General features: G+C 36.4%; 1 protein-coding gene across 6 annotated transcripts in view; it reads left to right on the top strand.

Moving 5' to 3' along the window:
* Positions 1–16,932, top strand: part of LOC104896724 (kinesin-like protein KIN-UC) — a 29,916-nt gene extending 12,984 nt beyond the window's left edge. For 2 of the 6 annotated variants that reach the window (XM_010683496.4, XM_019250318.3), the window contains 14 exons: positions 286–498; positions 650–784; positions 3,134–3,313; positions 5,500–5,823; positions 7,384–7,509; positions 7,850–7,975; positions 8,074–8,202; positions 8,295–8,412; positions 8,525–8,617; positions 10,585–10,710; positions 13,946–14,071; positions 15,725–15,868; positions 15,954–16,082; positions 16,489–16,932. In XM_010683496.4, coding sequence (XP_010681798.1) covers positions 286–498; positions 650–784; positions 3,134–3,313; positions 5,500–5,823; positions 7,384–7,509; positions 7,850–7,975; positions 8,074–8,202; positions 8,295–8,412; positions 8,525–8,617; positions 10,585–10,710; positions 13,946–14,071; positions 15,725–15,868; positions 15,954–16,082; positions 16,489–16,637 — 2,118 coding nt within the window. In that variant the 3' untranslated portion in view covers positions 16,638–16,932. Of the gene's footprint in view, positions 1–285; positions 499–649; positions 785–3,133; positions 3,314–5,499; positions 5,824–7,383; positions 7,510–7,849; positions 7,976–8,073; positions 8,203–8,294; positions 8,413–8,524; positions 8,618–10,584; positions 10,711–12,565; positions 12,911–13,945; positions 14,072–15,724; positions 15,869–15,953; positions 16,083–16,488 lie in introns of those variants that run through there. The other 4 variants (XM_010683497.4, XM_010683498.4, XM_048647654.2 and 1 more) reach the window with 4 other exon arrangements.
* The last annotated feature ends 788 nt before the right edge of the window (positions 16,933–17,720 follow it).

The raw sequence follows: 17,720 nt of genomic DNA, 5'->3' as shown, positions 1-17,720 counted from the left end.
TGATTTTGTGTTAATTTAGACCTGATAAAAACGTCTTTGCTATTATTAGCCTTTATTTGTACTTACTATAATTGTCAATCGAACTTATTTGCTTTATATGATTATAAGCTCTTCTCTAAATTAATTACCACTTTTGACCTGACACGTTTTAAAAAAATTAAAACCTGCCCTAATTTCAATTATTTACCTTGCCAGCATATTTAGATACAAACGCATATTCCTTAAATTGTCTAGAGTCTACATTGATTATTCGATGGAGTCATTTGTTGTTTGGCGTGATTTTAGGCTATGAAGGTAGTGAATGTGATGAAGGTGAAAGAAGAATTTGATTATGAGAGGTTGTCTAGAAAGCTTGAAAGCCAAGTTGACAATCTTACTAAAGAAATTGATAGGCAACAAAAGCTGAGAGATAATTATAAGAATGAAATGGAGAAGAAGATCAAAGTGTTTCAAGATTCATTCCTTGAGGAAGAAAAGAGGCTAATTGCAAGGTCTGAGGTAGTTGCCTTGCTTTTATGATTTTGATACTTTTTACTGTTGTTGACTAGTATGCTTTCATGAAGTCCATCGATGGTAACCCTCTTTTAGACTGTATTTTTGTAAATATTATTCAGTCAATTAAGTTTTGGTCTTGCTCATTTGTTTGTAGATCCTAGAGAAGGAGAATGCTCGTCTTGAGCTGGATATGAAAGCTATGTTGGATGAATTAAATCATCAAAAAGAGTATAATAAACTATTGCATGATGAGGTAGCACGTCTAGAAATGAGTATAGATCATTACAAGGTATCTCCTTTAACTTCCATTCATTAATTCCTCTTATTTCATAGATTTCTGCTTCTATTGCTTTTCAAAGGCACAGCATTCTCTTGATTATCATATGATTTGTTGTCTTTGTACTTGATTCTTTTCTTTTGGAGTGGTCGTTGCTGAAGTATTGTCGTGTATTGTAAAGGTTAAGGCTTTGGAAGTATGATCAGTTTGCATTAATAAAAATATTACTCCCTCCGTCCCAATTCATAGTGCTTGTATTCCATTTTTGGTGTCCGAAAATGTTCTTCCTGTGATAGTACTTTATTTTTAAAATACCCTCATCAAACAATTTTTATTTATGTTCTGTCGTCATTTTTACATTGAAAGTTGTAGGTAGATAGCCACATTTAATATTTGTCCTCATTTTTACATGGAAAGTTGTAGCCACATTTAATATTTGTACTCGCGAATGCAAACGCTTATCTTTCCAATGCAGGTACTATAAAGCAAATGATAATTTCTTTAATCCCATGCAAAAAACACTATAAATTGGGATGGAGGGAGTATTTGATAAACCTTTTTTATTAGCATAAAATCTAATGTTATATGGATTCTTCATTTCACCTCAAGTACTCATGTCAGACCCTCAACACTCCGACATGGGTATGGGGTATGGACGCTTGTTAGTTCTTTGGTTCTTTCTCTTTGGGACTTATCATTAGCGTTGTTAAGATGAGTTGCATGCAGATGTTCTTGTAGCTTGGAAAAGAAGGATAAAGGAACTCTGGCTTGCTGTAGTGTGGAGGATGGTTCCACTGGCAATGTGGTGGTGCACTTGGATAGAAAGAAACCAATGGCTTTATGACAGTAGAGCTTGCATGTATCAAGTTTTTGAGTTTCTTTTCTGAGGCAATTGTTTATCAGTGTGAAGCGTTAGGTTCTGGCTGCTTGGTGTGGCATTTGACGTTTCGTGATACTATAGTTATATATTTACATTATAGCTCCAGGCAGTGGCAAACCTACTGAATCCCCATAAACTAACTTATAAATGACAGAAGATTGGCTAACGTACTGAATTACTTTAACCTCAATAGCTATGTTCCATGGGTGTTTTCCCAGTTCATTGATCATAAGGCCCAACAACACTAAAAAATTGCTTCTCATCTCCCTACGTTAGAACAAAATATCAAGGGAATTGCACTTGTTTTCCCTTTTTAGACAAGCTGTCCTCTGAAAGAACCTAACTCCTTCTAGACCTGATTTCTGTGTCATTGGATAATGGATGCAGAAAGTAAACGCGCATGGTTTTTTTTGCCAGTGATTATGGAAGATGTTACTATAGTCTCTGATAGTCTGATCTGAAATAGAACAATTCTCAACTTCTCAAACAAATCCTGGAACCTTGCAAGTTCCGTGAACTCTACTCTGAGTGTTCCTCCTGAAATGAAATCCAGGACCATGAGGCATTCTCTTATTATCTGTGAGAGAGGGCCCTGGGGGAAGAATTTGGAATTAAACCTGCTCCCTGCTTAATACTCTTTCATGGACTTTATTTTTACTGAATTGAATTTGTGGGTGACAAATGACAGAGAAGAAACCTATGATTTAAGTAAATTAATTTTCCAAGGGCAGGAGTTGGAGGCCTGAATATCGGAAAATGCTTTCCCACAAAGTCCATGCCAACTTTTGCATGATATTAACTTTAGAGTTCTTCATTTTCCTCCTTTGTTACATATAACTGGAATAGTTTACTTCTGACCTTTAGATTGTCTTTAGACAAGTGAATGAAGTGATGTGTATTCATATTTAGATTACTTAAGATATTTACAGTGGCATAGCCCAATGCCTTTGACGAAACTCCACTATGATGATGTAAGTACGCTGTTTCCGTAGAGTCTAGTAGATAATTGTAAATTTATAATGTACGGACTTAAATGCAGAGTCAGCCCCGAATATGGCTCCAATAGTCTGCCATGGAAAAATCTTAACTTGAGAATATATAAATACAGGTACTACAGTATTAGTGTCTACAGATGTGATTGGGACATGAGGACAAGATTACTTTCCGTTGTCGTACATGAAAATTTGCAAGTAGAAAAGTATTAATGTCCTCATTGTTGGCAAAAAATCAAGTGTCAATCCCCATTTGAGTGTCTGGTATCCCAGATGGATGCTTGAGGCTTGAGCTGAAATGATGAATGAGCACTGTTGGGACTTCAAACCTAAAGTCATTGGGATGATATGTTCATGTTTTAACTGTATTTCAATTTTTATTCCCTCGCACCCCCAAATATTCCAATGGCAATCATTTGTGTTAATAGTTAACTGTTCCTCTAAGTTTTTATGGTTCATGAACAGTAATGATCTCGGTCTATGTTGTAGCAAAATTATAATGAAAGCTCTACATACCAGAAAGCTCTTGCGGATACTACCCAGATGTATGAAAACCAAATAGCAGCATTGATTGAGCAATTGGAAGATGAGCGACTACGCTCTAAAAGAGCTGAAAATCAATCAGATGCTTTGAAGGCACTCGTGAGTGATCAAGAGAGCTCAATGAAGGTCTGTTGCCTTTTCATTCGATTACCAAACTTATTTTTTTTTGTTTTATAAATCAGTAAATAGCATAAACTTCAAGAACGGAGGACAAATTTCCCTCATATCGGAAAAAACATTGATTACCAAACCATAATATTGCCACAACTCTTCTAATTAGCCTACCTACTAAGGTGTGGAGGTCCTGGAGGAGAGGGGGTTAGATGTAGGCAACCTGATCCTTACTGGCCTCTTTTGTAGGTTTTGTTCCAGGCTTCCAGCAGAAACTTGACTTAACAACTTCTTTTTAACTAGTGAAAGTTCTTCCACGTACCCCATTGGTTCTTTGTTTAATTTTATGTTCCACTTCTTTAATCTTCATCATATTGTTAGCCATTTCTAATAATCATCTATTTTCATTTCCTTCAAAAAATAGATTCATCCATGTGATCCATCTCTTTTCTTTTATTTATTTCCGCCTATATTTTTGATTTTTGTCGACTCTTAACGTCAGGGAAGAAAAACTCGGCCGTTCCGTTCTAGAACGGGCGCTTTGTAACGGGTTTGAGAGTTGCCGTTCCGAGAAAACCCGTTCTAGAACGGTGGAAGGAAATTCACACCAAACTCGGCCGTTCTGCCGTTATGTAACGGATTTGCGGCGTTCTAGAACGGTTTTTTGGCCGCATTGTGTTAAAACGCGAGGCAAAGAAGGAAAAAGGAGAACAAAAGCATAAATCGGACTAAAATTTCTTGAATTAAATCTTACCAGGCTTCTTCATGCTCTAATTCGACACAAAACCCTCAAGTAATTTCATTTAATTACTTCAAATTGCAGTCTAAAATTGAAACCCTAATTTTAAAGAAACCCTAATTTTTAAAGAAACCCTAATATGCGTATGGGAGGAAAATGATGGCCCTTGCTTCACCGGTCATGACAGAAAATGCCGGCGATATACCTTTAGATGCTTCTGGCATCGTAGCCGCCGGTGGATGCCGGCCGTTGTTGAAGTAGGTTACTTCTCTTTTATGGATCTGATGATTCTTCTTCTTTTCTCTCTCTTCTTTTTTCTTCTCTTTTTCATTTTATTTTGTGACTGCTAGTCACGTGAGAACTGAGATAAAATATCTCGCTTGTTCTCCACTTCTCTGTCTTCTTTTCTTCCTTTTATTTTTATTTTTTATTCCCTTTTTCTTTTTTGTCCCCTATTTTTATTCTCTTTTTCTTTTTATTCCCACACTTAGTCACACCTTTACTATTGCACCAAAAAAAAAAAGAGTAATTTCCATCAAAAGTACCCCAAATGTTGTATTGATAACAAAACAAAGTTAAAATGCTGCCTATGTGAATTTTTTTACAAAATTCACGTCGCGACGACCGCGAAACGTTCTATTTGGCCGTTACGGGGCGTTCCCGCGAAAACGCGACCGTTACCGAGAACGCGACCGCGACCGCGTTTTTTTTCCCTGCTTAACGTATTGTTTGCATCTAGGACCATTTATATTAGACTCAATCTGGAGGAAATGCCATGCTATCTAGTATGAATTTCCACTTTCTTTTGTTCCATTGGTTGATCATTATATATTAAATTTAAGAAAGAGTGAATAGTTAGGTTACTTTCTGGAGGCTAAATTTTACCCCTTCTTTTTAAATATTGTAAAAGTCATGTGAAAAAAAACTGTCCTTATAATTTTGCATATCCTGTGTAAAAATCATAGATACGTCAATAAGTCCATTACAGCTTAAAATTTAGTAGCTCTGTCAACGTATCTGTTTCTTCTATTGATTGTGATTTGTGAGGGCTGGATGGCCGATTGCTCCCACCCCCAACTTATTTTCTTACATTTTCGAAATTTAATTTGATGTTTTCTTTCTGCTATTACATTCTAATCTATTGTTTTGCAAATTAAAGTAATCTGTGGCCTAGATTTAACTTTGTTTTCAAATACTACATACTTTTAGGGCCTTATTCAATCATTTCTCTTAAACTTCAGCCTTCTCACAGTCAAAATACATTTTCCAGTTTTTTATAATAATATGATAATACCATTCTAGAACTGTGTATCTCATTTGATTGATTATTTTGTTTTCCCTAATCTCAACATCTTGGTAAATTTTTCTGTTTCACTTTCCTTTTTGTCTACATTCTATTTGCAATCTATGATATAATTTACACCTTGGAAGATCTTAATATTGGATTGTTTTCTCGTAGTAGCTATGTCAAACAGAAAAGTCCAAACATCAGAAGGAGCTGCTTGATGCCAAGCAAACATACGAGAAAACAATAGCACAGCTAAAGAAGCAATTAGACGACATGCATTTCCGTTGTGAGAATGCTGAGAAGCAAGTGGATTCTCTAAGAAATTCTTCAAGTGATCAAACTTCTGAGCAGAAATTGCTCTTAGAAACAATCCAGATGTATGAGGAGAAATTAGCCAATTTAGAGAAGCGATTTCAAGATGAGCATGCGGGTCGAGAGCGTGCAGAAGAACAAATAGAATCCCTGAAGAATCATTTGAGCGAAGAGAAATCAAGTCAGGTAGGTTTTATTTACTCAAGAACTTATAGCATTATATGTGCCCTGATCACAGTGGCTTTGCTGATGGATCCTAGAGTGTAAAAAGGAAATTCTTAACTTGAAAATACAGGGATTTTATGAAATTTCAAAAATATGATATATCTCACCTCCCTACCTTTATTATAACTTTTGTTCTACTGCTATTTGACCCATGCATGTGTGGATGGCTACCGAAAGGACTGTTATAACTCTCTTGTTACTATTTAACCTCTAATGCATCCTTAATTACCAAATTAATAATTGATACATCTTAAAAATTATTGATTATTGGACAAAATAAAGTGTCCAAGTGTCGATGCTTTTTTGTAGTGTTATATATTCGACACGAATATTTGGGCCAAAATGAAGAGTACAAGAGTTATAGGTTTGCTTTTGTTCCCTTGTCCCCTTTTCCTCTCCCTTTCCTCTTCCCGTAAAATAAGATTTACACGCATGATTTGATAATACCAGTTAATTATTGCTCTGACGTCCCTAATTTGAACTTTAAAGAAAAATGTAAATCACTACACTTTCTCAATATTGCCTATAGGTGAGGAAGACAAGAATTCTACTGATTTGTCATGTCTGAAAGGGCAACCTTGACTTAATCAAATATATTAAGCTTAGGAGCTTTTTTGTCTGAATCTTATCTTGTAAGGCTAATAGTTAACCACTAGTATTTGTTTGTGCTAATTAGATAAAAGGCTGGAGTAGTAGTGGGACTAAACGAATTGGATAATTATTCGGCTCTGCTTTAGGCGATTCTTTAGAAGCCAGATCCTTAGTATATTTATTTTCTAATTTAAGAATAAGATGAAACAACTATGGCCTTGGACGTATATATTTTTCAGACTTGAGCAATAGAAAATACTTGGGAGATTCTCAATGAAGAACATTATTCTAGGCTTTTCTTGTTGAACGAGATACTTGAGAGCCTTGCCATAAGTTTTCAAACCTTGATCTGAAATCAAGAGAAAATTTTTCTTACAAGATTGAATGCCTTTATTGTTTAAATGATCCAGAGCTAATCTTCCTTGTTATAACAAATCAAAACCAAGATTTGGCATTTCATGGATAGAGATTCTTTTCAAGATTCTCGAATCTAATCTATATATTTAGAATTGTTCAAGCACCTATCAACTTGCATCAGTGGAATGAGTTTTTTGCTCACCATATAAGACGATATGTCATGGTCCCTAGTACTGGGAAAATATCAGTTCAGCAAGCTTAAAAAGCAGATGCATTCTAACTGAGCATGGAGAGTTTTGGATTGTTTTCTGTAGTAAGATAAAGCATGCTATATAAAACACTTATTAATGAGTTTAGTATGAAGTTGGATTATCTAATTCTATAGTAGACTATTAATTTTACGGTTGGCCTTGAAGAATACGATTAAAGACGGTATGTCAGTTTTTTAGTTAGACGTAGTTATTAGAATAGGACCCTCAACCAGGGGTATTTTTGTTTCAAATCCTCTGCTTATATAATTTGTAAGTCACAAGCTTGTTGTGATCTAATAATGAAATTGTTTTGTGTGTACAGGATCAGGTGAAGAGCAAGATTACTGATTTGATGGAAAGATTGGAAGCAAAAGACCAAAGTTATCAGACAACTGTTGACACAATGCAGTCTCTGCAAATAGAAAACGCAAATCTGCAATCAGAAAAGGTATAGGAACCTAGTAATTTCAAAAATCAATGACTTTCTAGCCAAATTCAAAGCCGTTGAGCTTTTTGACGAGCTTTTGCAAGCTTTAACAGCAGATGCATTCTATCTGAGAGTGGAGAGTCTTCGATGATTTGTTGTAGTAAGATAAAGTAAGCTATATAAAACACTTATTAATGAGTTTAGTATGAAGTTGGGTTATTATATTTTTTAGTTAGAGGTGGTTATTAGAATGGACCCCTCAATTAGGAGTATTTTTGGTTCAAAATCCTACTTTTGCTTATATGATTTGTAAGTCACAAGCTTGCTGTAATCTAATAATGAAATTGTTTTGCATGTACAGGATCAGGTGAAGAACAAGATTACTGATTTGATGGAAAGATTGGAAGAAAGAGACCAAAGTTATCACGCAGCTGTTAATACAATGCAGTCTCTGCAAATAGAAAATGTGAATCTGCAATCAGAAAAGGTATAGGAACCTTGTAATTTCAAAAATCAATTACTTTCTAGCCAAATTCAAAGCCACCCAGCTTTTTGACGAGCTTTTTCTATTTGTAATTAATTAAGGAAAAGTTCAAGGATGAACTTGATGCTTTGAAGGAGAAATTGTTGGCAGAGGAGAAGCAAAGGATGACACTTGAAGATGAGTTGGTGAAGTTGAAGAAACGTTCATCAGAGGATAACGAAGGCGTTGAGGTAAATGATGCTATAGTATCATAAATGTTTTTTTCTGATGCTGCCCCTTCCAGATGGATAAATTGAAGGTTCTAGATTATTCTTATTAACAGGATAAGAAACTGTATGCCAAACAGCACATGCGAGAATCATCATCATTTCGGACAGCCGTAGGTCTAAACAGATCTATATCTGGGCAGAGGGCAACAATTGCCAAGATATGTGAAGAAGGAAAGATGTTTTTCTTATTATCATTGTCTATTTTTGTAGTAGGAAAAGCATCTAGGTTTCCTCCAATATTTAAAAGCAGAGGTCCTTATTTTTTTGTTTTTCCTTCTATCAGTTGGGCTTGAAAGAATACTGAAATTGTTAGCATCGGAAGATATTGAAGTTCAAATGCATGCATTAAAGGTGGTAGCAAATCTTGCTGCTGAAGGTAATTTATCTTGTTCTTAGGTATACTCATATGTGTTTAGCATATATTCCTTCTGTCCCTTAAATATGGAATGCTATTATGTTTACCTTTTTTTTAGGGGAAATGCTATAATGTACCTTTTGCTTATTAAAAGCAGTTTAAGAGCGACTACTTTTATCTCATTATATTCCCTTGCTTTTCAATAAGAAGTGATTGGGTTGAGACTTGATTTAGTCAAAACTATATAATTGTAGCATTTTTGGCAAGAACACAAGTTAGACTGATTTATCTTGAACTATGTAAAAAGTCCAAGTGGACATTAGTTTGAGAGATGAATGCTTATCAATTCCCTTGTCTTCAGATTAATCAATAAATACCTCCCCCCGTAAAATTTGTATCTGTATTTTGTTAGCTTTGGAGGTGGTTGATGTTGCAGTTTGAATGATTCTTATAATGGAGCTATGTCAGTCAGTCTGTCCCTGTCACTTGGTCACATTATACTTTTGCATGCGTCTTTTTGTAAGCAAACATGTAATGAACTGTGAAATTGTGCAGTAAAGTAAAGAGGAAGATGATGATATTTGATTGATTGAAATGGAAAACTACAGAAAATAAAAGATAGATTGCCAAGTTTTCGAGTGACTTGACACACTCTCAAACTAACCACTAAATTGAACTCTCCAGTATTTTCTTGATACCTTTTTCTCTCCATAATCTCCTCTATTTATAGTGTATTTGCCTTACTCCCCAAGCTAACATATTAACTAGTGTAAATCACTAAAATACCCCTGCCCCCCTAGGCTAGTCTATTACAAAACACTAATGGAAGTATGTGGGTGGAGTTCATGATGCAAAATGGAAGAATTCTTGTAATATGTATAGAATTATGCATTTATGTTAGCATATCTTATAGCACGAAAAAGCATTGTGTATATACTTGTCCTTGTGTTGATGTTTGGCCCCTCCCCCCCTCCCCCCCCCCCTCCCCCCCATAAAAATAAAAGAAAATATAACTCTGTTTATGACCGAAAACATAATCTATAGAGGTATTGAGCTAGCCAAAAATCTCTCTCCATCTAACTGAAATAATGCCATACATAAAATTTGTATAACTATGGTAGATGAAGACAGTAATTAAACGACAGATACAGCACAGAAGCCTAAAAGTGAGAAAGAGCAACATATAATAGAGATAATGTTTTTTAATGTCGGTTTCTGCATGTATATGTGTACATTACATATTTGAGGAGGGAATAGTTTCAAATTTGGGAAAGTTGAAGGTTGCTAGGAAGCAAACTGCAAAACGTTCAAGATTAGTTATCATTTGAGACATTAGAGATATTTCTGTGTTTTATGAACTAGGAAAGTTGGTGTTGAGTGGAACCTTCCCATGAGCACCAAGTTGAATATATCAAGCAACAGTGAAAAGAAATGAACATCGATTTGACACTCATCAGACCAGTAGCTCTAATTGGGTATAAAAAAAATTTGATCTTTCAATGTCCCCAGAAAGTTCATTTGATTACATTAACCTAGTCTCAGTAAACATAGTCAACAAGAGGTAAGCATAACATAAAAGAGCTTGAATAGGCTACACCCAAGCGTCAACATTAGACATGCTGGAAGAACCCATCAAGCATGGTTTAAAGACGTACAAAGCCTTATAATAAAGTATGTAGAAGGAAGATAGGGGAAGTTAGCTAGTCGAGAATGGAGATGCATTACCTTGGGCATTCCATGACTAAGTTGCACATAATCAGTTCTATGATTCTATCCCCTCAAATTATTATCTCATAGACCCCATACTGAATGAATCTCGAGGTAATACAAATCCAAAATCCTTTTAATGTATGATGTGAATATTGCATTTGTGTCTTATTAACACATTGTCATAAGAACTCGTCATGTTTTGTAATGATGTTATTGATATATCTGGTTATAAAAAAAGTTTTATATTTTCTCGTGACCTCTCCTTTATCTCGTATCAGATATCAATCAGGAGAAGATTGTGAATGAGGGAGGCCTGGATGCCCTGCTTATGTTATTGCAGACATCTCGAAACACAACTATTCTTAGAGTGGCTTCCGGTGCTGTTGCTAATTTGGCTATGAATGGTATGTTCGTAAATATTTCCTGCTTACAGATTATAAACTTGCATTAGTAGAGACAGATCTCTTACATACTGCTCTTCCTAAGCTCGAGTTTGTTTCTTCTTGTAAACATCAATGTTATCAGCATTATATTCAGGCACTAAAGTAGGGCTTGTTAGTTTGTGTATCGGTTAGTAATCAACCAAATTATGAAAGCTCCAGGATGTGTAGTTTTGGACTCGAAGGTTTGCTTGGCATGCTATTTTTTTCTTGTTGCTCGTTTATTTTGGATTTTAGAACTCATATTTAGTTTGATATTCTGCAATCAGCTATGATAGATTTTTGAGGAATAAAATGGCTTCAATTTGACAGGAACTTCTTAGTAGAGAATAGAATTCTAACTGTGATGCAGATGAGAGAAAATACAATGAGTCATGACAAGGGACAAAGGGAGACTGGAGGAGGTGCCACCAGTGATGATGGGTGTCAATGTCAATGGATGATTTCCTAATAATACCTTGAAGGAGGTGGTGTAATTTCTGTCAACCATTTGATAGGCTAATAATTTTTGTTTTAAAGGTAAAAAATATTGGAGGGGGAAGAACATAAGAAGTATAATATTTGCTAGGGGGATAAGAATCTTATCTTCAGGTGGAATCTGATGGCTCTATTCAAGAGAATGTTTTTCAGGATGTTATAGAGGCTGTCTAATACGGGCAAACCAACAAGCTTACTTACAGAAGGGTTTCCAATTTACAGTCTTCTCTTCCTTTGCCCACCAGTACTCTTTAGATTCTACCCTTGTCTAACTCTAACCAATCAGTAGTGTACTCGCTCAACCCCGTTTGTGAACCACTTTTTCCATGCACTGGGTTCACAATTGCTATGGTGCACAATCTAGATATCTTGAATACCATAGTGAATGTCTCTAACATGGTTATGTTTGTGTTTTACTAAGAATTGAATATTTGAAGATGGAAATTAAGAAAAGAAGATGATTTTGATGATAAACAGGGAACAACTGAGATTTTAGATGTATGCAGCATTTGAGTGCCTTGGCACTCACATGTCTAAGCAACTTAAACAAAAATAAATTCTCGACAATTTTCTCCATGAATTTCTCTCTTGTTACTCTCCTTTAGTTATGGACATTTTGATTAAGTTCCCTCTGTCCCCTCTATGTAATTCCCTGCTTCTCCATCGAGCTACCTCTTAAGAGCACTATAATGTTTGTCCTATACTTACCAGTTTGCTGGGTTCTTATCATAAGAGATATCACTACAAAGTATGTTCATATCTGGAGTTGGAATGTAATTATAGAACAATCAATTGAAGTTGAAATTTATTGGAACAAGTTTCAAGATATTAGGGCTTTTGTTGGGTAGTGTGTGGTGTCAGTGGTGCCTTACGGTCGTAGTTAAATTGCTGGCAACCATTCTAGATGTCCTTTCTGATGGTGAACGGCTGCAGCCTGCATATGTTGGTCTTTGCTGGTAAAGTTTCTGCACGGAATTGTTTCTCTCTACTTTTCGTTTTGTTTTTCTGATAAAATTTAAAGTCCTCTGAGCAACTCACATAAAACCCTTTCTATATCCCTATGTTGTGCCACTTTCTGCACTTATGCCAGCTTATCTGGGTGCCCCTCGTGGTGGTGAGGCCCTTCACAGCTAGTAAATGAGTCTTCCTTTTCACTCCAACTCATCCTTCAAGTGCTCATATACTTCATATGCTGCCAAAATAACTGAAATCCAATCCTCCAAGTGCATTAAAGTTTATTCAATAAATTTTTGTATATAAAGATAAAATAAAGATACCTTACAGAGATTGATAAAAAAAGCCACCAAATGCACCATTTAGTGATTGTCAATCATCCTTTCAGCCTTACAGCTGCGCCATGCTTTTTGATATGCTGAGAGGGATTACTGAAGCCCACAACATGCTTGATATCAGCGACAAAGTTCTGAGTCCTTTAAGTTTACTGTCGTTTGTAGAGAAAAAAAAGCGAATGCGAAGGGTAGTTTTGGAGTATCTAGATTGTAGCCCTGAATTAGGCTGCTTTCATGAGATGAAAGGTTGACGCACTGGATGCAGCTTCAAAAGCAGGGTCATGCGTTGTAAGCGGGGATTTTTAAACATGGTGTGGCCTTTTGAGGTCCGAGGGAGACCAAAGAAGAAAGGGACGTGAGCACAGGGAGTGAAGAAAGAGAGCACATGTAAACAATCTTAGGAAAGACCATGTGAATGAGTAAGATAATTTTCCCTTATTTTCCCCGCAATGGAGCAATATTGTACTGTAAAATCATATCTTCTGTAATTATGGTTCGAGGCAGTTTCTACAAACTTCACCTTGTTCCTGCTTTATTCTTTATGCTTAAACAACAGGTACACAGGCAGGTAAGAGAACTAGGTTTACTATGTTGGATATTGGGGTATTTTACCTTGATCTCCAGAGGAGTTTCCTTTATTCTTTGCTTATTCTCCCCTTCCCTAGATACCTAAAAGCATATGCTGAAAATGTGCATAGAAAACCATATTATGTAGAGAATTGGAGTACATATAATTCAAATATTAGAACAATAACACGTGTACCCAAAGATGGGAATTGTGTTGTCTCGATTTCACTTATCCCTATTACTTTTCATCATCTTCAATAATGTTGAATAGTTATTGAATGAATTTATCATCTGAATTAAGCTTAAAAGATGTGTAGTGAGAACTAGCTGACAGTTTGAATCTAGTTTATGGAGACTATATCTAGGGAGTTCAGTCATGGATAGATATTTGTGATTTGCCATCCTTCTTTGCACATATGGAATATCATCACTAATTGCTACAGTCATTATATGAGGATATGAAATTACTTGTACAATCATCTTATGGTGAGCTGTCGAATGTTATCTAGTTCCTGTGTGCCATAATTTTGTCAAAATGTGGTAAAGATGATACCTTATTGCATTGCTTATGGCAATGTAGCTTTTTCTCATTGAGCAAAAAGATTTGGCTGCATTTTGTATTGTGAAGGGAAAAAACAAGTTTTATTGACCAAGGGAGAAAACAATAGCATTGAAATTGGACATGGTTTTCCTCCCATCTCTTAATCAGTTTCTTAGGTGCTATTCTTCAATCTTCCATAACCTTGTTCTAGTTAGTAGCTCATATTATATTCTTCAATCTTCCATAACCTTGTTCTAGTTAGTAGCTCATATTAGATAATTTTACATTTTGAACTCAAATTTTCTTTTGATTAATCTATCTTCAGAGAATAATCAAGGCTTGATAATGAGCAAAGGAGGTGCTCGTCTTTTAGCAGATACAACATCAAAAACAGATGATCCTCAAACCCTACGAATGGTGGCTGGAGCAATTGCAAATCTGTGTGGCAATGGTAAGCGGACATGACCACCTTGAAATTACCATGAAGAAAACATGGGTCACATTTTTCCTCGCACAAGTCTACTATATACTAACCTCCGTTTCTAAATAAGTGCAACATAGAGAAAGGGCGCACATACCAATGTTTGGCATGATATTTTTTTCTTTTTGCTCTTTTGATTTGGATGTTAGAACTCATATTTAGTTTGATGTCCTGCAATCAGCTATGATAGATTTTTGAGCAATAGAACGGCTTCAATTTGACAGGAACTTCTTAGTAGAGATCTAATTGTGATGCAGATGAGAGAATATACAATGAGTCATGACGAGGGACAGAGGGAGACTGGAGGAGGTGTTATCATCTGATGATGGGTGTCAATGTAAATGGATGATTTCCTAATAATACCTTCCATAACATAGAGAAAGGGCACGCATACAATGTTTGTAGAGAGAGAAAGTTAGGGACCACAATTACAAGGTAAAAGGGCAATTTAGTTAAAGTAAAAAGTTAGATTAAGCAAATAATCTATCTCACTCATCCACCACCTACCCACCAATCCACCACCCCCACAGTCCCGACCACCACCAACATCACTGCCGCAGCGCCGCTATTTTTTCACGAACACCACCAACACCACCATTGCTGCTGCCATTCTTTCAAGAACACCATCAATACCACCACTGCTTCCACCACTTTCAAGAACACCACCACCGCCATTATATTCACAAGGCAGAAAACCTTCGATAATATCCATTCGTCTTACTCGAAACAAGTAGAGGAGAGAGAAACCTGGTGAAGCTTCAAGAATAACACAATGGTAGCAAACAACCAGATCGAGAAGAGGGGTGGCTGTAAAAGCCCTAATTTCAACAGGAACAACATCAGATCTAGAAGAGGAAGAAGAAAAGGAGAGGAAGAAAAATAACCAGATCAACAAGGAATCCACCGTTCTAGTCTCATTGTTGGTGGAGCTGAAACAGCACCAATCGATGGCACACTGGTGGACACGCAGCAGCTTCACTACACCACCAAGCCACACCAATCCCAACACATGAGAGGCGGCAAAGAGATGTGAAGACGAGGGGGAGATGGTGTAGGGGAAAAGGTAGGGAGGAGAGGTTGCAAAGAGAGTGAAAGTTTGCATGGATTTGTGTGTGGGGGGGGGGGTTAGCTAGGTGGGGTCAGTGGTTGGGTGGCTGAGATAAGAGAGGGTGGCTGGGTTGAGTTGAGGAGAGAGAGAGAGAGAGAGAGAGAGAGAGAGAGAGAGGGGTGGGTGCGTGGGGTGATTAATTACTTTAAGAAGGTAATTAGATGAGATTACATTGGATAAAATAAGGGCAATTATGACTTTACAACTTCAAAACTTTACATTTTTAGCTTGTTAGCACTTATTATGACATTTCCTTTTTAGGGAAAGGTTGCACTTATTTAGAAACAGAGGAAGTATCTAATTCCTTTCTTTGGGAGTCGGCTCTCCCTCCTATTTGTTAACCCCAAGATGGGAGACTGCTTCCTAATAAAACTTGCTAAGGGGAAAGGTGTACCCCTTGCTTTCTAAAAGACAAAAATGATAGGTATTTTGTTCATGCCAAACAGAACTACATCTTTCTACTTTCATACTAATATCCTATACTGTGATGCCTTTATTCTTTGGATTTATTCCAGTTTCATTACACACAGCACTCAAAGATAATGGAGGGATCAAGGCACTTATAAGCATGGCTAGTTCTACAAATGTTGATGTAATTGCACAGGTAGCGAGGGGATTGGCTAACTTCGCCAAATGTGAAACAAGAGAGGTCATACAAGGTTTGTGGAGATCTCTTCATGTGATAAATATTTATGATCCAATCATCTTTGTTAATTTTAGAAATTGAATATATTTCCTATTCAGGTCATAGAACTGGTCGTTCACTTCTCATGGAAGATGGTGCACTTGCATGGTTAATTGTTAACTCTAAGACTGCTTCTGAATCAACTAGACGCCATATGGAACTTGCCCTTTGCCATCTAGCACAAAATGGTATGCTAAATTTTCGATCACTAGACTTTGTGATTCCCTTTATTATTTCATTTATTATTGAACGACTTGTGTAGTCTGATGTAGTCTGTAGAATGACTTCCAGATTTATTTTTTAAGGCTGATGTAGTCTGTAGAACGAGTTCCAGAATTATTTTCAGAAAAAGTTTTTGGTGACCCAGTGTTAATTTCCTGTGTTTGAGTTTAGACACAAATTTCCCATCAAAAGAAAAATTCTAGACACAATTACACAAACAAGTTCTGTTGTCTAACAAGCAACACATATCGAATCATAACTTTCCATTTGATTTAATCGTTATTGGAATGCTGATTTCATTTATCTTTTCATGTAAAGTCTGGTTTTGTCTGGCTAAATCTAATCCTACAATGGCAATTGAACTGGTTGCAGAAGATAACACCCAAGACTTCATATCCACTGGAGGATTGAGGGAGGTGGTGCGAATATCATCTGAATCGGCTAGAGAAGATATCCGCAATCTGGCCAAGAAGACCTTGAAGTTGAATCGATTGTTCCAAGCACAGATGTCGGCAGACTGATGGAAAGTGCAAGTGTAAGTGTGGAGCTACATCCTTATGCTTTTGGTTAATGTATGTACAATAGGGTATGCTTCTCATGAGACCATTTCTGATGAAGGGTTGTTAGTGAAGGAATGGAAATTGTTTTATGGAAGAATGATGTAGGGATAACTCTCAATTGGGTTAGCTTTTGTGTTGTACTTAAAGGTTAGCAGGTAATGCATAGTTTTTGTCAGAGCTGATGGTTACAACCCAATATGCACCGAAGGCATATATGCTAGCCTCACTATATGCTCTGTAAATCATGTTTTATTCTGATTGCTGTTTAGAAACAACATAATTAGTTTTTTTTTTTTTGGGCAAGCAAGTTACAACTTAGAACAGTAAAGGGTTGGGAAAACCTTCAAGGAAGGATCCCTAACGCCTAAACTACAAACACCTAGGAAGGCTTAAGAAAGAATCGTAATACAACCAGATTGCCAACACTTAGAGTTGAACGAATTTAAATCACTAGTACCAACTTTTTTGCCTACAAGATATTTGATCCTATACTTAACATCAAAGATTGTGTTCTTAACAGTATATTTTATGCTATGTACTTTCATTTCCCAGACTGCCAAGTTCCTTGCTCTCCAGATCTGATAAGTTAAAGCAAGTGCACTGTCTTTTCTGTGTTTAGCTCTTCTTCTGATAATCCCATCATTTGTTGTTAATTCTTGCTTCTATTCTGTAAACCAAACCACTGAAATATTTCCTTACAAGTTGTACCGACTCACAATCAAATAACAAATGACTAACAATCTCACTTTACTGAGATCACAAGTCGGGCATTTGTCAGTTTCACCAACACCAATCTGCATCAATGTTTTGGAAAAAGAGTCTGTTCCAAACACCTTGATTCCACCAAACCCTAGTAACAGTGCCACAAAGCTTCTTGTAGAAATCTTTTGTTAAGAGTAAAGGGAGGATGACAACCATTGATCATCCTAAAACTAAACATTTAAGGCTTTTTTCTGTATTGCATATGTGCTTTATTGCTTTAGTTTCCAACTGGCTATGGCAGGGGTCTCATAACCTGACCTAAAGATTGATTCCAATCAGTGG

This window comes from Beta vulgaris, chromosome 6 (assembly GCF_026745355.1).
Source record: "Beta vulgaris subsp. vulgaris cultivar EL10 chromosome 6, EL10.2, whole genome shotgun sequence".
NCBI lineage: Eukaryota > Viridiplantae > Streptophyta > Magnoliopsida > Caryophyllales > Amaranthaceae > Beta > Beta vulgaris.
This window is presented reverse-complemented; position numbering and strand designations above follow the sequence as displayed.